Raw genomic sequence first — 21,251 nt, 5'->3', positions numbered from 1 at the left:
ACTTGAACTCGGCTTACGGATTCCGCCTGTCTTGCTAGCCAGCTTGCCTAGGGCATCTCTGTCTCTGCCTCCTGAGTGCTGGGATTACAGGCTCACCCTGCTTTCACACGGGCGATGAGGATCTGAGGTCAGGTCCCCACTCTGAAATAATGGCCAGTGTTTTATCCACTGAGCCGTCTCCCCAGCTCTACCAACCTTTCATTCTGTGCATTGCTTTGCTTATATTGACCATGTTTACACTGTGAATATATATTGCTTTTTCTCTTAATGACACACATTTTTGGGTGGAAGCATTATATAAGCATTTTTTTAAATTTATTTTTTATTTTTAGTTACTTATTTGAGAGCAACAGACAGAAAGAGGCAGATAGATAGATAGATAGATAGATAGATAGATAGATAGATAGATAGGGAATGGGCACGCCAGGGCCTCCAGCCACTGCAAAGGACCTCCAGACACGTGCGCCCCTTGTGCATCTGGCTAATGTGGGTCCTGGGGAATCAAGCCTCAAACCAGGATCCTTAGGCTTGACAGGCAAGTGCCTAACCACTAAGCTATCTCTCCAGCCCTAAATTTATTTATTTATTTATTTATTTGAGAGCAACAGACAGAGAAAGAGGCAGATAGAGACAGAGATTGGGCACACCAGGGCCTCCAGCTGCTGCAAATGAACTCCAGACGTGTGTGCTCCCTTGTGCATCTGGCTAACATGGGTTGTGTGGAATCTGAGCCTCAAACTGAGGTCCTTAGGCTTCACAGGCAAGCGCTTAACCACTAAGCCATCTCTCCAGCCCCCACATAAGCATTTTTATAGTGGCATTTGCTTGCACTACAGCGATTCACCTGACTGTTTTCCTGCTGCCAAACATTTAGATCATTTCTGAGTTTTCAATACTTACATAAAGATGCATTATTTTTCTTCCTCTAGGATATTTTTCTTAGGATAGATTCCTAGAAGATTTGACTACTTAGACATGACCATTTAAAAGCCTTAGAACACTTTGCTGAATTGCATTCCAAAAGGAAAGTGGTCATTGTAAATGGTGAAACTTTGAGAGCAATCCAGCTGCCCATCAGGAGGACAATCAATAATAGGCAGAGTAGTAGAGAGACAGGGAAGAGGAAGAGGGCAGCTGCTGCGAGCCAGGAGCTAGCTAAGCATGGTGGCTCACACCTCTAGTCGCAGCCCTTGGGAGGTGGAGGCAGGAGGATCAGTTCAAGGTCATCTTTGGCTACATAGTGAATTCAAGGCCAGCCTGCACTACAGGAGACCCTAGCTCAAAATAACAACTCTTCCCAAGAAACAAAGCATATTTATTTCTAGTCACATGTTCCTTCATAATATAATGGCGGGGTGGGGGAGGCTTCAGAAAACAATGTATACAGCATTTGGGGGGAAAAATTAATATAAATTGGATGATAAAATTCCAAAGTCATATTTACCACATCTCTAACTTTTTTGTTTGTTTGTTTTGAGTTAGGGTCTCTCTCTAGCCCAGGCTGATCTGGACTATGTAGTCTCAAGGTGGCCTCAAATTCATGGTGATCCTCCTGCCTCTGCCTCCCGAATGCTGGGATTAAAGGTGTGTACCACCACATCTGGCTATAGTTTGTTTGTTTTTTAAGTATTTTATTTATTTATTTTTGAGGTAGTGTTTCACTCTAGTCCAGGCTGACCTAGAATTCACTCTGTAGTCTCACGGTGGCCTTGAACTCACAGCAATCCTCCTACTTCAGCCTCCTGAGTGCTGGAGTTAAAGGTATGCATCACCACATCCGGCTCTACCTATTTATTTTTATTTTTTTTCTGTTTTTCTTATTTTTTTTAATAATTAACAACTTCCATGAACAATATCCCATGGTAATTCCCTCCCTTCCCCCACTTTCCCCTTTGAAACTCCACTCTCTATCATATCCCCTTCTCCTCTCAGTCTCTCTTTTATTTTGATGTCATCATCTTTTCCTCCTATTATGATAGTCTTTTGCAGGGAGTGTCAGGCACTGTGAGGTCACGAATATCCAGGCTATCTTGTGTCTGGGGGTAGCACGTTGTAAGGAGTCCTACCCTTCCTTTGGCTCTTACATTCTTTCCTCCACCTCTTCCACAATGGACCCTGAGCCTTGGAAGGTGTGTTAGAGATATTACAGTGCTGAGCACTCCTCTGTTACTTCTTCTCAGCTCCATAATGCCTCTGAGTCATCCCAAGGTCACTGTCATCTGAAAGGAGGAAGTTCTCTAGTGAAAAAGTGAGAGTAGCATTAATATATGGGTATGAACATTAAGAGAAGTGCTTACTGTGCAGTTTGATGAGAATAGTATATACATTTAGCCAGACATCAGCAGATGTTACACCCCTAGGGCTCATGACCCTGTTGTAGGTTTTCAGTATCAGGGATGTGTTTCCCCATGGAGCGGGCCTCCAGTCCAATTAGAGGACAGTTGGTTTCCCCCATAGCAGACATGCCACTTTTTCACCTGTTGGCTCATTTGGCCTGGTTGGCCAAATATAAGGCTTGCATTGTCCACTGTTGATTATCTTCACTGGTGATTTCTCTCTCTCCCACTGAACTTCATGCAGTGTGGCTTTTTCCAGCTTTCTGCCTGCTGGTCTACATGGAGGAGGTTTTCAGCTCAGTTCCAGCAGGATTTCTCAGTGACCTTGCAGCCCAAGTATGTGGAGTCTTCAGCAATAGGGTCAATAGGGTCTTACCATCTATTCTTGGTGGGAAACCAAGGGCCTCGGCAATGGCCTGTAATGTTTTGGGGGCATCAGGAGCCTCCCTGGCCAACAACTCACTGGAAGGTATCCCATCCCTGGCACTGAAAATTTTCTAGTAACAATCTATGGCTCCTGAGTGTTCCATTGTCTTAAAAAGTAGGTTTCCATATCATTTATTTATATCTTCTTAGATTTTGATTAGCCCTCCCTCCACCTTTCCTTTACTCAGTCTCTTCCCCTGACATCATTTAGGCCTTTTCACCCCCATTAATCCGTTCTTCTACTTACATACATACAATAATACCATCCTATTAGGTCCCCCTTCTCTTCTTTCTATTCCCTTTATACCTTTAACTATTGTTTTATTTTATTTATTATTATTATTTTGTTTTTTTGTTTTTCAAGGTAGGGCCTCACTCTAACCCAGGCTGACCTGGAATTCACTATGTAGTCTCAGAGTGGCTTCGAACTCACATCATTCCTCCTATCTCTGCCTCCTAAGTGCTGGGATTAGAGGCATGCACCTCCATGCCTGCTGTCTTTTAATATATTTAAAATATATTTAGGGCTGGAGAGATTGCTTAGTGGCTAAGGCACTTGCCTGTGATGCCTAAGGATCCAGGGTTGATTCTCCAGATCCCACATAAGCCATATGCACATGATGGCACATGCATCTGGAGTTCATTTGCGGTGGCAAGAGGCTGCAGAGTGCCTATTCTCTCTCTCTCTAATAAATAAATAAAAAATAAAATATTAAAAATATATTTATTTGCTTGAGAGAATGAGCATGCTAGGACCTCCTGCCACCGCAAATGAACTCCAGATACATGCACCACTTTGTGTGGGTACTGAGGAATTGAATCCAGGCCATCAGGCTTTGCCAGAAAGTGCCTTTAATCTAATTGAGCCATCTCTCCAGCCATTTTTCCTAATTTTTTTTTGTTTTGTCTTGTTTTTTCGAGTTAGGGTCTCACTCTAGCTCAGACTGACCTGGAATTCACTATGCAGTCTCAGGGTGGCCTTAAACTCACGGCGATCCTCCTACCTCTGCCTCCCGAGAGCTGGGATTAAAGGTGTGCGCCACCACGCCTGACTTTGTGTGTGTATGTGTGTATGTAGGTGTGTGTGTGTGCGCGCGCACGCGCGTGTGTGCATGCCAGGATCATCTTGCTGCTGCAAATAAATGCTTGTTGGGGTTTATGTGACTGCTAAGGGATCAACCCAGGCTGGTAGACTTTATAAGCACCTTCAATGTTTGAATGAGGGAAAGAAATATAGGAATGTCTTTATTTCTATTTCATAAAATTTAGTCATTTAAGCCTTTTACTTTTATCTGGATGATTTTTGTGAATAGAAAAATTGGTCAAGGGTTGGAGAGATGGCTTAATGGTTAAGGCACTTGCCTACAAAGCCAAGGGACCTACATTGAATCCCCAGGACCCACGTAAAGCCAGATTCACAAGGTGGCACATGTGTCTGGAGCTCCTTTGCAGTGGCTAGAGGCCCTGGTGTGCTCATTCTTTCTCTCTCTCTCTCTCTCTCTGTCTCCTCTCTCTCAGTCTATCTATCTATCTCTTTCTCTCTTTCAAATAAATAAATAAGAATTTTATTTTTCTTTTTGAGGTAGATCTTGCTCTAGTCTAGGCTGACCTGGAATTCACTGTATAGTCTCAGGCTGGCCTCGAACTCATGGCAATTCTCCTACCTCTGCCTCCTAAATGCTGGGATTAAAGGCATGTGCCACCATGCTGAGCAAAGCAGATTCTCTTTAAAAAGCCACTAGGCCTCACTCTGGGCATCCCTCCCTCTGTGTATCAGACGAGCAGAAAGTGCTTTGCACTTTAGGGTTATTAAGAAGATCCTGTGCCCAGCATTAAATTCTGAATTTTGTGTAGATATGGAAAAAAAGTCTAGCAGGAGGGTCTTACTAAGCTTGGAAAACTTGGGGAGAAAAGCAAAAAGACTGCATTAGGTGAATTTTGCCATATAAAGAAAAATAACTATTGTCCATTAAAAGGCAAATCTATTCTTGTTTAATATCAAAGTTTTCCTTTACAAAGTTTATTTATTTACTTGTAAGCAGATAAGACAGAAGAGAGGTAGACAGAGAGAATGAGTGTGCCAGAGCTTCTAGCCACTGCAAATGAATTCCAGATGCATGTGCTACTTTGTGCATCTGGCTTTATGTGGGTACTGGGAATCAAACTCAGGTTGACTCATGTCAAAAAAAATAATAATCTGCTTTGCTGGGCATGGTGGCACATGCCTTTAATCCCTGTACTCGAGAGGCAGAGGTAGGAAGATCACCATGAGTTTGAGGCCACCCTGAGACTACATAGTGAATTCCAGATTAGCCTGAGCTAGAGTGAGACCCTACCTAAATAAATAAATAAATAAAGAGAATCTGCTTTGCCGGGCATGGTGGCACACGCCTCTAATCCCAGCACTCACTCAGGAGACAGAGGTAGGAGAATGACCGTGAGTTCAAGACCACCCTGAGACTACATAGTGAATTCTAGGTCAGCCTGGGCTAGAGTGAGACCCTACCTTGAAAAACAAAACTAAAAAAGCAGAGAATTGGCTTTGGATCCAGCGCCTTGTCCCTCCAGCGGTTGCATCCCCAACCACTAAACCCGTGGGCTCCAGGCTTGCTACCACACACAGCCACTGACTAAGAGAAATTTTCCATTTCAAAAACTGGCTAAAAGTCCTGGAAATGCTCAGAGGCAGCCAGAACGGAAAAAGATGCTCAAAGGAACAGAAGCTCTCCAAGGGGCTGAGGCTGCCCTGTCCGTGCGTGACATGTGGAAGTCTTGAGAAGCGTAACATCCAGGCTCTTAGTGCGGGAACTGGTCATGCTCTTTGGCAAATTGCTCCCTCCTCCCCTCCTTGTTGCCCCCTGCCCCCACCCCTGCCCTGGGAGGGGGCCTTGGGACCACCTCAAAGGCCTGGTTGGTGGCTGTGACTCAGGCCTAGACTCAGAGATCTCTTCAACTTAGAAATGCCCTGGTCTCCGGCTGGTCCTCCCAGGTCCCTTTGCGCTCTGCTGCCTCGGCCACACCCTTGGCATAGCCACAGGATGGTGGGATGTAGGCGTGTCTCAAGTCAGCCTTGCCTGGGATTGGGTCCAGAGCTCTGCTTTCTTCCCCATCCTCCTGCCACTCCCCACGGCCTTGCCCCTAGCTGTGCCATTTGGATCTGTTTGCCTAGGACCCTCCTGAGGGTCCTGGCCCAGCACCGGGAAGGTAGTCAGTGGAGACTGGAGTACCCAGTGTGTGAGTGTGGGCTCCACTGTCAGAAGCTCAGTGAGGCCCCCATCCCTGAGGAAGAGCCAATCACATGCCAGCAGGTTAAGGACTCTGTGCCTGCTCGCCCTGGGCAAAGAGAACAAAGACTTTCATCCTTCATTCATTCCCTCATTCTTTCAACATGTCCTCTGAGCTCTGGTGGTGCCCAGCCCCACCATACTCCCTGGAGACAATGACTGCCCAGATGAATGAGGGACGCTGAGGGCTAGAAAAGGCAGGCTTCTAACTCAGCTCTCAGAGGTCAGTCTGGACAGACTTTCTGGAAGAGGTGTAATCTGACAGAAGCTTGTCCAAAACATGGCTGAGCAGAAAGCAAGGGTTCCCAGGAGTTCGAGGTCATCCTTAGTTACATAAGGAGTAAAATGGGTGCTGTTGAACTCCTGCCCCAAGAGACCTCTGTAGCAGCAACCTGGCCAGCCAGCTCGGATGGCTGGGGATGATGACGGCAGAGGCATGCAAAGGGAGGCAGAACTGGGTGGATTCTAAAGAGGGCCCAGGGCCCAGCCAGGCCCCCCGCGGGGTACTGCTCATGCTGCTAGCACCCACCAATCCGCATGCTACCTTCTCCCTTGCATGCCTGTGCCTGCGACTTCTGCATGTCCATTGTTGTGACTGCTGGTTTGTCCCCTGCCGCTCCTCCTCCCCCTGGCTCTGACAAGGAGCATTGCCTGTCCCCAGCCTGACTCAGGAGGCCAACTGGCACCATGGGCCCTGCCCTACCCCAGTTCCTTCTGGACAGGATTCTAAAGGTTGTCTGTCCCCTGGCTGTCACTCCAAGCCTTTAGGAAGGCAAGGGGCAGCGCTCAGAGTCAGTGAATACCTGGGAGCTAAGGGCTCCCCCAAAGGCCACCATCTGCCAGGTCAGTCTCCAAGACATCAGTCCCCAGCATCCTGGTTTCCTCATTATTTCTCCCTCTGGCCTCTTCGGCACTGAAGTTGCCCAAGTGGGCCAGTAAGAGGGTCTGGAACCAGGAAGACCCTTGAATTGCCATTTGGAAGCCACACTTGGGGAAAAGGGGTGGCCATGGCTTGGTGCCATCAGCTTCCTGGGGCCCCAGGGCGCTCTCCCCCACCTTGCAGGCTTCCCACGCATTCCTCCCACCCCACGCCCCTGGGTCTCTGGACTTGGGTGGGGTTTGGGTGCCCTCTGGGTAGGCCCTGTGTGTACTTGGCTCTCTCCCCTCCCGCCCTTCCCAGCTCCAGCAGTACCCACGGCTTCGGGAGGAGATGGAGCGCATCGTGACCACTCACATCCGGGAGCGAGAGGGTCGAACCAAGGAACAGGTGAGTCCGTGATCTCCAACTTCCTTTTCTTCTGATACTAACTTTCTATTCTTGCTTTTCTTATTGTGGTAAAACACACATGACATAAAGGGTACCACTTTTTTTTGTCTTTTTGTTTTTCTGAGGTAGGGTCTCACTCTAGCCCAGGCTGACCTGGAATTCACTATATAGTCTCAGGGTGACCTCGAACTCACAGCGATCCACCTACCTCTGCCTCCCGAGTGCTGGGATGAAAGGTGTGCGCCACCATGCCCAGCCCCATTTATTCTTTTATTTGTTTATTTATTTGCAAGCAGGGAGAGAAAGAGAGAGAGAGAATGGGCATGCCGGGGCCTCTAGCTATTGCAAACAAACTCCAGATGCATGTCCCCCTTGTGCTTCTGGCTTACCTGGGTATTTGGGAATTGAATCAAAGTCGTTTGGGATTGTAGGCAAGTGCCTTAACTGCTAAGCCATCTCTCCAGCCATTTTGTTTGTTTGTTTTTGGGTTTTTTTTTTTTTGTTGTTGTTGTTTTTAAGGTGATACTGAGGATCAAACATGCAGGCTAGGCAAGCACTCTGTCACCTAAGCTGTATGGCCAGCCCTGTGTTCCTCTTTGTTAGTCTGGATTTTTCAAAATTTCCTAGTCTATCGTGTTCATCTCTCTTGGGGCCTTTATTACTGTTTCTCTGGCTAACTTTACACCACCCATTAACCACCCCTCTTGTTTTTTCTTCTTCTTCTTCTTTTCTTTTTCCAAGATAGGGTCTTCCTCTAGCATAGGCTGACCTGGAATTCACTATATTCACTATGTAGTCTCAGGGTGGCCTCGAACTCATGGCGATCCTCCTACCTCTGCCTCCCAAGTGCTGGGATTAAAGGAGTGCGCCACCACGCCTGACCCATCCCTATTAACCTTACCATTCATCAACTACATATCTGTTCACAAACTCACCAAATGCTGTTTCTGGGCCTAGAAGAGCAGAAATGTGCAGGGCCTAGCCTGGACCTCTGGAAGCTGAAAGGATGCTCTTCTTGCTTGGCTGTGTCGTCCCCTCTGCTTGTACTCTCTGCTGGGCTCCTGCTCCTATCCCTGTACTTCTCCACGGTGGCATCTCCATTTGTTGGCATTTTTGTTGACAATACCAAATTTTAATCTTAATTTTTTTTTTTTTTTTTTTTGCCGGGCATCATGGGGCATGCCTTTAATCCCAGCACTCGAGAGGCAGAGATAGGAGGATTGCTGTGAGTTCAAGGCCACCCTGAGACTACAAAGTGAATTCCAGGTCAGCCTGAGCCAGAGTGAGACCCTACCTTAAAAAAAAAAAAAAAATTATCAGAGAGAAAATTGTTTTGCCAGGGCCTTCAGTAACTACAATTGAACTTCAGATGTGCGTGCCATCTTGTGTGCACGTGCAATCTTGCACACTGGCACTGCCTGTATGTCTGGCTTATGTGGGGCCTGGAGAGTGGAACATGAGTCGTTAGGCTTCACAGGCGAGTGCCTTAACTGCTAAGCCATCTCTCCAGCCTGACATTACCATATTGTAAAATCCTGTGTCAGATGCCATCACCTACACCTATAATTGTAGCTGCCTAAGAGGTAAGGTGGGAGGATCACAAGGTTGAGGCCAGACTGGGCCACACAGAGAGACCCTGTCTCAAAAAACCAAACTAAGAACATTCAGTCGGTATAGAAGTGGTCAAATTACAAGTCAGCTTCCTGCTGTTCACCCTTACCCATACCCTCCCACACGATCAGCAGGACTGTGCCACTGCCCAGCCCTCCTCCCAGCTCCTACTCACACCCTCTCCCAACCAAACCAGTGACTGTGTCAAAAAAAATCAAAATAAAAGTGGAAGCCAGGCGTGGTGACGCCCGCCTTTAATCCCAGCATTCAGGAGGCAGAGGTTAGGAGGATCGCCATGAGTTCGAGGCCAGCATGAGACTACATAGTTAGTTTCAGGCCAGCCTGACCCAGAGTGATACCCTACCTCAAAAAGATAAAAAAAAGTCACCTCATCACTGAAGCAGACCAAAAATGAGCCCAACATGACTCAGGGAAATTTTGCGGAAGAGGGGGAGGAAAGAATGTCAGAGTCACATGTTGGGTCATGGTATGCAGAGACATTTATCGTAGCAATAACTGTGGACTAACTCCACAATGCACGAACCATTTACATCAACAAGGAGGGGCCATTGGGAAGGGGTAGGTCATGGATGAGCCTAAACAATGGTACCAAACTGCCTGTATTTGCTGAAAAGAAAACTAATAAATTTAAAAAAAAATTTTAAAAAGTGGATGGAAAAGCCAGGCATGGTGGCACATGCCTTTAATCCCAGACCTTGGGAGGCAGAGGTAGAAGGATGCTGTGAGTCTAGCCTGAGCTAGAGTGAGACTTTATGTTGAAAAAATAAACAACAACAAAAAAGTGGAGGGGCTGGAGAGATAGCTCAGCAGTTAAGGCCCTTGCCTACAGAGCCTAACAACTCCAGTTCAATTCCCCAGTACCCATGTACTGCACGGAGGTCATTTGCAGTGGTTATAGGCCTTGACTCATCCATTCTCTGTGCCTGTCTATCTTTTCTCTATCTGCTTACAAATAAATCACCTTTTTTAGAGAAAACTGGACAAAGGGCTGGAGAGATGGCTTAGTGGTTAAGACATTTGCTGTGAAGCCTAAGGACCCAGGTTTGGTTCCCCAGTACCCACATAAGCCAGATGCACAAGGTAGCACATGCATCTGGAATTTGTTTGCAGTGGCTAAAGACCCCGCATGCCCTTTCTTTTTGTATCTGCTCCCCCTTAAATAAGTAAATAAATATTTTTTAAAAATTCTAAGAGCCAAGTGTGGTGGCTCACACCTTTAATCCCAGCACTTGAGATACAGAGGTAGGAGGATCACTGTGAGTTCAAAGCCAGCCTGAGACTACATAGTAAATTCCAGGTCAGCCTGGGCTAGAGGGAGACTCTACCTCAAAAAAAAAGAAAGAAACTAACTAACAATTTTTAAAAAGTGGACAGAAAGCCAGGCATGGTAGTACATGCCTTTAATCCCAGCATTTGGGAGGCAGAGGTAGGAGGATTGCCATGAGTTCGAGGCCACCCTGAGACTACATTGTGAATTCCAGGTCAGCCTGAGCTAGAGTGAGACCCTGCCTCAGGAAAAAAAAAGTGATTGGTGCATGAGGAATGACACCTTAGGTGGCCTCCCACCTACGCACACGCACACACTGTTGCAGTTACCTGCTCATCGTTGGGACAAAACACCTAACCAGAATCTGTTCATAGAAGGAAAGGGGTTTCTTTGAGCTTACAGTTTCAAAGCGGAGTTTCATTATGGCGGAGGCGACTGTCTCACTTCCTCACACATCCCCAGTAGAGAAAGAACAAGAGAATAGAATAAGCACAAAGTGGCTCTAAACACAGAGTAGGGTTGGACTAATCAATTCCAAGGTCAGCCTCCAGGAACACACATATAGCAAGGCTTCCCTTCTCAAACACTCTGAGGAGAAAGCTTAATCAAAAACACCTGAGGGGGCTGGGTTAGTGGTTAAGGCGCATGCCTGCGGAGCCTAAGGATCTAGGTTCTATTCTCCAGGTCCCACGTAAGCCCGATGCACATGGTGCTGCCTGTGTCTGGAGTTCGTTTGCAGTGGCTGGAAGCGCTACAGTGCCCATTCTCTCTCTCTCTGTCACTAATAAGTAAATAAAAATAAATATTAAAAAAAAAAACACCTGAGGCCCTGGCATGGCAGTGCATGCCTTTAATCCCAGCACTTGGGAGGCAGAGGTAGGAGGATTGCTGAGTTCAAGGCTACCCTGAGACTACATAGTGAATTCCAGTTCACCTTACTTCCAAAGACAAAAACAAAACAAAAAACACCTGAGGGCTGGAGAGATGGCTTAATGGTTAAGGTGCTTGCTGGTAAAGCACCAAAGGACCCTAGTTCATTTCTCCAGTACCCACATAAAGCCAGATGCACAAGATGGCTCATGTATCTGGGGTTTGCAGTGGCTGGATGCCCTGGTGCACCTATTCTCTCTCTTCTCTCTCATAAATAAATAAATAAAATGTTTTTTAAAAGCACTTGAGACTATGGGAGTGTTTGCTTTCAAACCAACACACACACTCACACACCCTGCACTCACAATAAATGCACACATACACATACACAGAACAAAAGATTCAAGTACATATCCCCTTCCCACTTCATCATTTTTAGGGTAGGAGTCTCCCCTTTTACAACCTAGACACTTTCATTACTCTTTTGTTTTTTTGTGTTTTTTTTTTTTTTGTTTTTCGAGGTAGGGTCTCACTCTGGTCCAGGCTGACCTGGAATTAACTCTGTAGTCTCAGGGTGGCCTTGAACTCACGGCGATCCTCCTACCTCTGCCTCCCGAGTGCTGGGATTAAAGGCGTGCGCCACCACGCCCGGCTTCATTACTCTTTTGAACACCTACAGAAGGTTTTATTGTGGAGGCATCACCATAATCTAGTTAACACTTTTTTTATTTTTATTTTTATTTTGGTTTTTTGAGGTAGGATCTCACTATGGCCCAGGCTGACCTGCAATTCATTATGGAGTCTCAGGGTGGCCTCGAACTCATGGTGATCCTCCTACCTCTGCCTCCCAAGTGCTGGGATTAAAGGCATGCACCACCACACCTGGCTTTTATTTTTTCTTTTTTGGTTTTTCAAGGTAGTGGTCTCACTCTGGACCAGGCTGATCTGCAATTTACTGTGTAGTCTCAGGCTGGCCTTGAACTCACAGTGGTTCTCTGACCTCTGCCTCTGGAGTAGTTTATGTTTTTTAAAATATTATTTTAAAATATATTTTAAAATATTTGAGAAGAGAGAATGAATGTGCCAGGGCCTCTTGCCACTTTAAATGAACTCCAGACACACGTGACACTTTGTACATCTGACTTTACAAGGGTACTGGTGAATCAAACTCAAGCAAGTGCCTTTAATCTGAGCTCCTTAATTCACTTTTTTTTTTTTTTTTTTTTTTTCTGTAGGGTCCCACTCTAGCCCAGGCTGACCTGGAATTCACTATGTAGTCTCAGGGTGGCCTTGAGCTCAAGACCGTCCTCCTACTTCTGCCTCCCAAGTGCTGGGATTAAAGGTGTGCGCCACCATGGCCAGCTTCCTAATTCACTTTTTGATGGCAATTGACTTGTTTCCAAACTTTTTCATTACAAATTATCCTGCAGCCAAGCTGGGTTACATGAGACTATTATCCCAGCTACTGGAGAGACTGAGGCAGGAGGATTGCTTCAGCCCAGAAGGTCAAGGCCAGCCTGGACAACAAACATTAATACCCTATCTCAAAAATAAATAGCCAGGCATGGTGGTGCATGCCTTTAATCCCAGCACTCGGGAGGCAGAAGTAGGAGGATTGCCATGAGTTCGAGGCCACCCTGAGACTGCATAGTGAATTCCAGGTCAGCCTGAGCTAGAGTGAGACCCTACCTCGAAAAACCAAATAAATAAATAAAATAGGGCTGTAGATATGGCTCAGCAGCTAAAGCTTACTTGTAAAGCCTATTAGCCCTGGGTTCAATTCCCCAGCACCCAGTTGCAAAGCCAGATGCACAAAATGGCACATGCATCTGGAGTTCATTTGCATGGCACATATTCTCTTTCTCTCTCCCCACCCTTGCAAATAAATAAATAAAAATACTTAAAGCAAAACAGACTAAAAAAGCCTATACTACTGTGGACATTCTTATTCCTAAATCTTTGATTATTTCATGAGTTTATCTGTGAAACAGAATTCTAGAAGGGAGCGTGTTCCTCTCCATGTCGCTTCCTATCATCAGATTGCCTCTAGAAGGGCTGGAGAGATGGCTCAGTGGTTTAGACGCTTGTTTGCAAAGCTAAAGGCTCAGATTCAATTCACCAGTGCCCATGTAAAGCCACATGCACAAAGTGGAGTATGCTTCTGGAGTTTGTTTGTAGTGGCAGGAAGCCCTAGGGCCTTCCCAATTCCCCTCCTGCCCCCCCCTCCTCCCCTACAGTGCTTGCAAATAAATTTTTTAAAAGTTTTTTTTAATTGTCTGTAGAAAGTTATACTAATTTATTCTCCTCAACTTGAGGTTGTGGATCAGTGATAGAGCACTTGCCTATGTTGAGTAACTGGGCTCCATCATCAGCACTCTCCAAAAAAAAGAAAAAATATGCTTTAACCAAGAGTGTATGAGGGCTAGAGAGATGGCTCAGCAGTTAAGACGCTTGTCTGCTAAGCCTAAGGACCCATATTCCACTGTCCAGGACCCATGTAAGCCAGACACACGAGGTGATGCAAGGGTGCACATGCGCACAGGATGGCGCACATATCTGGAGTTTGATTACAGTGGCTGGAGGCCCTAGTGTGCCAATTCTCTCTCCCTCTGTCACATTAACCAAAAAAAAAAAAAAAAAGAGAGAGAGAAAAAAAAGCCAGACATGGTGGTGCATGCCTTTAATACCAGCACTCAGAAGGCAGAAGTAGGAGGATGGCCTTGAGTTCGAGGGTACCCTGAAACTACATAGTGAATTCCAGATCAGCCTGGGCTAGAGTGAGACCCTACCTCGGGTCCCTATAGTTGGGCCCACCCTGGTCGGTGAGGCAATATTTTTGATGATTCAAAAAGGAACACATTGTGATAACTTAGATTTTTTTTGTTTATTTTTATTTATTTGAGAACAACAGACAGAGAGAGAAAGAGGCAGATAGAGAGAAAGAGAGAATGGGCGCCAGGGCCTCCAGCCACTGCAAACGATTCCAGACACGTGCGCACCCTTGTGCATCTGGCTAACGTGGGTCCTGGGGAATCAAGCCTCAAACCAGGGTCCTTAGGATTCACAGGCAATTGCTTAACTGCTAAACCATCTCTCCAGCCCCCCCCCCCACCTTTTTTTGAGGTAGGGTTTCACTGTACCTCAGGCTAACCTGAAATAAACTAGGTAGTCTTAGGGTGGCCTTGAATTCAAGGCGGTCCTCCTACCTCTGCCTCCCAAGTGCTGTGATTAAAGGCATGTGCCACCACACCTGGCTCTAATTTAGATTTCTTTATCAATGAGGGTACTTAATAGGTTGGTATTGTATATATGTAAGTAGAATGATTGAGATGGGAGGGGATATGGTGGAGAATGGGATTTCAAAGGGGAAAGTGGGGGGGGGAACGGTATTATCATGGGATATTTTTTATAATCGTGGAAAATGTTAATAAAAATTGAGAAAAATTTAAAAAAAGAAAGTAAGCAATGTTTGAGGTTTTTTCTCTTTTTTAAATTTAATTTTCATTTTCATTTTGTTTTATACAAATTATAACAGGTTATACCCTTTTATTACCTTGCCCCAGTTCCTGTGAGGGACCTCCTCAGTGGGATTATGCTGTTCACTGTGGGTCATGAAGGCCTTCAGTCAGTTCCTGTGGAGTGGCAAGGGGACTGTTTCTCAGGGTATTCCTGCCCACTCAGTGGCTCTTACAGTCTTTGTGTCCCCTCTCCCACAATGTTCCCTAAGCCGTGGCAGGCTTGTTGGCAGTCTGGTTTAGTGTCAAGTTCTCTGTAGCCTGAAGGTGATCATTTTTAACATGTTTTTATTATATTTCTTCCATTGATTTGTGTCTGTTTGGTCTTTCACTTACTAATGTAAGAATTTTTTGGTTTTGTTTTTTAATTAATTTTCATTTCTTTTTAAAAAAATTTTATTTATTTGACAGAGAGAGAGGGAGAAATGGGGAGAGAGAGAGACACAGAGAAAGAGAGAGAGAGAGAGAATGGGTGCACCAGGGCCTTCAGCTGCTATAAAAAAAATTCCAGATGCATGTACCACTTTGTGTATCTGGTTTATGTGGGTCCTGGGGAATTGAGCCTGGGTCCTTTGACTTCGCAGGCAAGTGCCTTAATCGCTAAGCCATCTGTCCAGCCCTTTGTTTGTTTTTTTGAGATAGGGTCTCACTCTAGCCCACAAACTCACGGTGATCCTCCTACCCTCTGCCTCCCAAGTGCTGGGGTTAAAGACATGCACCATCACACCCAGTTTGTAGGGAAAATTTTTTTATATATAAAATTTATTTAGTGCCTAGAGAGATGGGTCAATGGTTAAAGCCACTTGCTTGCAAAGCCTGACAGCCTGGGTTTAATTCTCCAGGACCCCCATTAAGCCAGATGCGTAAAGTGGCGGATGTGTCTGGAGTTCATTTGCAGTGGCAAAAGGCCCTGACGTACCTAATCGCTCTGTGTCTCTTTGCTTGCAAATAAATAAATAAAAATATAAAAAACTATTTTAAAAAGATAAATAAAGCTAGGTGTGGTGTTGAACACCTTTAATCCCAGCACTTGGGAGGCAGAGGTAGAAGGATTGCCGTGAGTTCAAGGCCACACTGAGACTACATAGTGAATTCCAGGCCAGCCTGGACCAGAGTGAGACCCTACCTTGAAAAACTAAAAAAAAAAAAAAAAAAAAAAAAAAGAGAGCGAGAGAGAGAGAGAGAGAGAATTTATTTGAGAAAGAGAACATATGAGCATGCCAGAGCCTTCTGCCACTGTAAGAAAACTGCAGACACATGTACCACTTAGCATGTCTGGCTTTATGTGGGTGCTGGAGATTTGAACCATAGCTGTCAGGCTTTGCAAAGAAGCACCTTCAACCACTCAGCCATCTCTCCAGTCCTTACATTTTAAGTTATTAAGGATACAAACTTTCTATAGGTGCCGCAAGTATTTTTGCCCTTGTCCTACTTTTTTTTTTTTTTTTGCTGTGCAGCATCTTCTCTTTATTCTTTTTTAAGTCATTTTATTCAGATATAATTTACACACAATAAAATAAACTCCTTTTAAATACACAGTTTGAAACAAACATATGCACCTATGCACCCACCAGTTCGGCAAACAAAAGGAAGGTTCCTCACCCCAAACCCCTCGCTTTTCAAAGCCATGTGTATGTATAGTATGCATTTGCGCGTATCGCAGGTGCACATGCACATGTGTGTGCACGTGGAGAGCAGAAGTTTACATTGGGTGTCTTCCTCCATCACTCTCCACGTTATTTACCGAGGCAGGATTTCTCACGTGAACCCAGAGCTTCCTCACCTAGCTACGAGTGCTAGCCAGCTTGCCCTAAAGAGCCACAGTCTCTGTACCCTTGAACAGTGGAAATGCAGGTAGGCTGTCCCACCCACCCAGCATTTACATGGGTGCTGGGGATCCTCACGTTTGTGTGGCAAGAACTTCACTGAGTGAGCCCTCTCTCCAGCCCATACCCCCATAATCTTTTGCAGCTCCAATCTCAATACTCTAATGCGACTGCTTCGTTTGACCATTATCAATGGAATCATGCAATATTTTATGCCAGACTCTTAGGGGAGTTCACTGTCTTTCTCTCAACATGGTGTTTATGAGTTTCAGTCATGTTCCTGTAACAGTGGCCTGTCCTTTTCACTGCTTGTCCTACATTTTTAAACTTTGTGGTGTCTTTTCCATTGGCTCACGGACCTGTGTACCCGCGAAGGTCATGCTCCTCATCGACATTGAGCTGGCTTACATGAACACCAACCATGAAGACTTCATAGGCTTTGCCAAGTGAGTGCCCCCAGCTCAGTGAAGTGACCCCACATGTGTGTCTGCACACGTGCACGTGCACGTACACATGCACACTTGTGCATACATGTGTGTATGTAGAGTCCAGTCCTGCCAGGTTAACCTTCTGGGGACTGTGCCCCCCAAGCAGTGGGCAGTGGAGTGGGATCACTTGAGAGGAGTTCTAAGATTCCTCCCCTCTCCTACTAGTGCTCAGCAGAGAAGCAACCAGATGAACAAGAAGAAGACTTCAGGGAACCAGGTGAGTGGGCCCCAGTGCCCCAGCCCGAGGGATGGAGGGTGCCGGATGGACACGCAGCTCTAAGAACCCCCTTTCCCAAGGGGAAGGGTCCCACGGGGGCCAGAAAGCCTGTCTTCTGCCAGCCACAAGCCTTCCACTCTGCCTCAGTAACACTCTCTCCTCTCTCCTCGATGCTTCTCGTGGTTGCTATGGTTACCTCTTTGCAGGATGAGATTCTGGTGAGTACCAGTTCTGGGGCTCCTGACTTGTGCAGTGAGGGGAGGAGGGGCCCATTGGTGATGGGGAGTCTTCAGGGTGCTCTTTGGCTTGAGCTGCTCGTGCATACCAGCACACGAGTGTCCCACACCCGCTCACAGGCCAGAACAAGGCCTGGCCACACACAGTCCCATCAAACCAGCCATTACTGTGCATGAGCCAAACACCTGCTTCAGGCAAACCTGGGCCATGTGGGTGTGGGTAGGCCTGGCACCAGGTAGGTGTTCCGTAAGCATCTATTGGATGGACAGGTAGATGTTTGGGTTAACTGTTTGAATGAGTGGATATAAGACAGACGTGTTTTTGGATAAGCTGACAACCACTTCCTCTGGAGAGCTGGGAGATGAATGAAAAGCCCAGAAAGAGACAAGTCCCTCCTCACCTCACGTCCCACTCCGTCCTTCAGATGTCATCTTCAGAAATGGCGGTCCTCAGTAGCCCATGTACTACCTCAGTCTCAGTTGTACACATGAACACTGGGGTCCTCAGTGTTTTGTTTTGATTTTTAATTTATGAGAGAGAGAGAATTGGCACGTTGGGACCTTAGCCACTGCAAATGAACTCCAGATGTGTGTGCCATCTTCTGCGCATCTGGCTTACGTGGGTTCTAGGGAGTTGAACTTGGATCTTTAGGCTTTGCAGGCAAGCGCCTTAACCGCTTAGCCATCTCTCCAGCCTCTTAGTGTTTTGTTTTCTTTTTTTGAGGTAGGGTCTCACTCTAGCCCAGGCTGACCTGGAATTCACTCTGTATTCTCAGGGTGGCCTCTAACTCACAGCGATCCTCCTCCCTCTGCCTTCCTAGTGCTGGGATTAAAGGCATGCACCACCATGCCCGGCTCTCAGAAGTTTCTTTGTGTTTTTTTTTAATAAATTTGTTTATTAGACAGAGAGAGCCCAGACACATGCTCACTTTGTGCATCTGATTTTACATGAGTAAAACCTTAACCACTGAGCAGTCTCTCCAATCCTGTTTCTGTTGTGGTTGTTTTCATAGTTTCCAGAGGCTATGGTTGATGAGGCTTCATAAGGGGAGGGATGAGACCGTCTTGGTTCTCACTAAATCCTCAGCCACAGATGTGTAGTAGGTGCAGGCTGGAGAGATGGCTTAGTGGTTAAGGCGCTTGCCTGTTTGACTCTCTAGATCCCACATAAGCCAGATGCACGAAGGTGAGGCAAGTGCAAGGTCGCACATGCCCACTAGGTGGCGCAAGCTTATGGAGTTCTATTTCAGTGTCTGAGGCCCTAACATGCCAATTCTCTCTCTGTTTCTCCCTCTCACGTGGGCATGCTCACTCTCTGCTAAAAAAAAAAAAAAAGAACTATAGTAGGTGCTTAGGAGAATCGAGGCATAAGCAAATGCAATGTCCAAGGAAGACCCAATTCGTCCAGTGCTCCCAGGTGTCTACGCTGTGATGGCCCCTGGAGAGGAGTCTGGACCCTGCCACTGCCCTTGTCTCTTAGAGACCTGAGCCTGTACGCAGGGTCTCACCTTGCCTCTGAGAGATCCAGGCAGGATGGGAGTCTCCATGGCAGGGACTCCACAGGGGGTTCTGGATGAGCTGGGAAGAATTCAAGAATTCAGAGCTGGAAGCAGCCAAGGATAGGACAAAGGCCATAAATCAGCTAGGGGGCGGGACAGCAAGATCTGCTAGCTAGATCCCAAGACTAGAGTGGACTCAAATCCAAAGTTGGTGACAAGACACTGAAAGGAATCCTACCAGCAGGGCAGGAGTCCCAGGGCCTGACCCCTTTGTCCCTGTGAACTGGGCCAGGCAGTGTTACTCTCTGCTCAGCCCATCTGCTGGTGGGCTGCATGGCTTGAGCTCTCACTGAGGCTCCCAGAAGGCTGAGCAGGTCAGAGAGCTCTAGAAAGACTCCTAGAGCCTCAGAAGCAACTCTGGACACTGAGGCCTTTGCTGCCAGCCTGATGTCCCCTTGGGTCTCTCTGCATACTTAGAGAAGTAGCCAGGGAGGTCAGGGCCTGGGGGAGTAGTAACAGGAACCACTCCGTCCTCCTCAGTCTGAACCATTGCAGGACCTGGACATTGCAGGACCTGCCCTTGGAGTGGTGTCCACAGGCTCTGATCTGTGGTGATGATTAGGGACAGTCCAGACTCTGGTCTGTGGCAATGGCTTGAAACAGACTATGAAAAGGGACTCTTGCTTGTTACTCTAACTTTCTGTAGGAAATAGGAGGCCTGGACAATTTCTTCCCCTTCCTCCTACTCCAGAGACTTAGAACCATAAAATATTCATGCCACCACAAGTACTTACTGACAACTTTCTGATAGCCAAGCATGTCATGAAGCCACAAGGTGCTGGGGCACAGGAGAGTCCATGCATCAGCAGGGAAAGTTGCATCAGTGGATTATTCTCCCTCTATCTGTATCTCTCTCTCTCTCTCTCTCTCTCTCTCTCTCTCTCTCTCTCTCACAACACACACACACACACACAAGTATATTAGAATTGCTGTCTCTGGTTAGGGAGATGGTTCAGCAGTTAAAAGGTGCTTGTTTGCAATGCTTCCCAGCCCTGGTTTGATTCCTCCCTACCAACATAAAAGCCAGACACACAAAGTGGTACATGCATCTGGAATTTGTTTAAAATTATAGCCTCGGGGCTGGAGAGATGGTTTAGTGGTTAAGGTACTTGTCTGCGACACCTAAGGACCCAGGTTTGATTCTCCAGGTCCCACGTAAGCCAGATGCACAAAGTGGCACATACACCTGGAGTTTGTTTGCAGTGGCTAGAGACCCTGGTGCGCCCATTCTCTCTCTCTTTCTCTGTCTCAAATAAAAAATAAAAATAAATTTCAGTCTCCATCAGAAGAAAATGTAAGAGAATGATCAAAGATCATTACTGAAAAACCAGGCATGGTGGCACACGCCTTTAATTCCAGCACTCGGGAGGTAGAGGTAGGAGGATCGCTGTGAGTTCAAGGCCATCCTGAGACTCCATAGTGAATTCCAGTTCAGCCTGAGCTAGAGTGAGACCCTACCTTGGGGGGGGGGGGAACACCAAAGATTATTACCGTGCTTTTAAAAAAAATTTTTAACTTTTATTTGTTTATTTGAGAGACAGAAAGAGGCAGAGAGAGAGAGAGAGAATGGGTGCATCAGGGCCTCCAGGCATTGCAAACAAACTCCAAATGCATGCACCACCTTGTGCATCTGGCTTACGTGGGTCCTGGGGGATCGAACCAAGGTCCTTTGGTTTTGCAGGCAAACACCTTAACCACTAAGCCATCTCTCCAGCCCATTACTGCGTTTTTGATTTACCTTGGGCCAGGGAGGACAGTGGACAGTGTAAATTTGAGCTGATACTGAAGGGTATGTTTATTGGGGAAAAGGGGAGAGAAGCATTTACAAAACACTTGAGGTTAGAAATAAGTTTCAGGGGCTGGAGAGATGGCTTAGCAGTTAAGGTATTTGCATGTGAAGCCTAAGGACCCAGGTTCAATTCCCCAGTACCCACATAAGCCAGATGCAAAAGGTGGCACATGTGTCTGGAGTTCGTTTGCAACTGGCTAGAGGCCCCAGGCATGCCCATTCTCTCTATCTGCCTCTTTCTCTCTCTCTCTCTCTCTCTGTCTCTCTCTGTCTCTCTCTCTCTCTCTCTCTCTCTCTCTCAAATAAATAAATAAATAAATAGGTTTAAAAATTAAAAAAATACAGAAATAAGTTTCAGGATAGATTAGTCCTAACACTTATAAGACACTTGTTATGCCTGGCGTGGTGGAGCACACCTTGAATTTCAGCACTCAGGAGGCAGAGGTGGGAAGATTGCTGTGAGTTGAGGCCAGCCTAGGACTACAGAGTGAATTCCAGGTCAGCCTTGGGCTAGAGTGAGATCCTGCCTCAGTGCTGTC

The 21,251-nt window shown here is 46.4% G+C and overlaps 1 protein-coding gene across 20 annotated transcripts in view; it reads left to right on the top strand.

Annotated features, from left to right (window-relative positions):
• Positions 1–21,251, top strand: part of Dnm1 (dynamin 1) — a 64,824-nt gene that overhangs the window by 28,378 nt on the left and 15,195 nt on the right. For 16 of the 20 annotated variants that reach the window (XM_004671614.3, XM_045141948.1, XM_004671617.3 and 13 more), the window contains exons 11-14: positions 7,227–7,313; positions 16,799–16,869; positions 17,077–17,128; positions 17,335–17,346. In XM_004671614.3, coding sequence (XP_004671671.1) covers positions 7,227–7,313; positions 16,799–16,869; positions 17,077–17,128; positions 17,335–17,346 — 222 coding nt within the window. The remainder of the gene's footprint in view (positions 1–7,226; positions 7,314–16,798; positions 16,870–17,076; positions 17,129–17,334; positions 17,347–21,251) is intronic. The other 4 variants (XM_045141951.1, XM_045141952.1, XM_045141950.1 and 1 more) reach the window with 1 other exon arrangement.

Source organism: Jaculus jaculus, chromosome 1 (genome assembly GCF_020740685.1).
Source record: "Jaculus jaculus isolate mJacJac1 chromosome 1, mJacJac1.mat.Y.cur, whole genome shotgun sequence".
In the NCBI taxonomy this organism is placed as follows: Eukaryota; Metazoa; Chordata; class Mammalia; order Rodentia; family Dipodidae; genus Jaculus; species Jaculus jaculus.
This window is presented reverse-complemented; position numbering and strand designations above follow the sequence as displayed.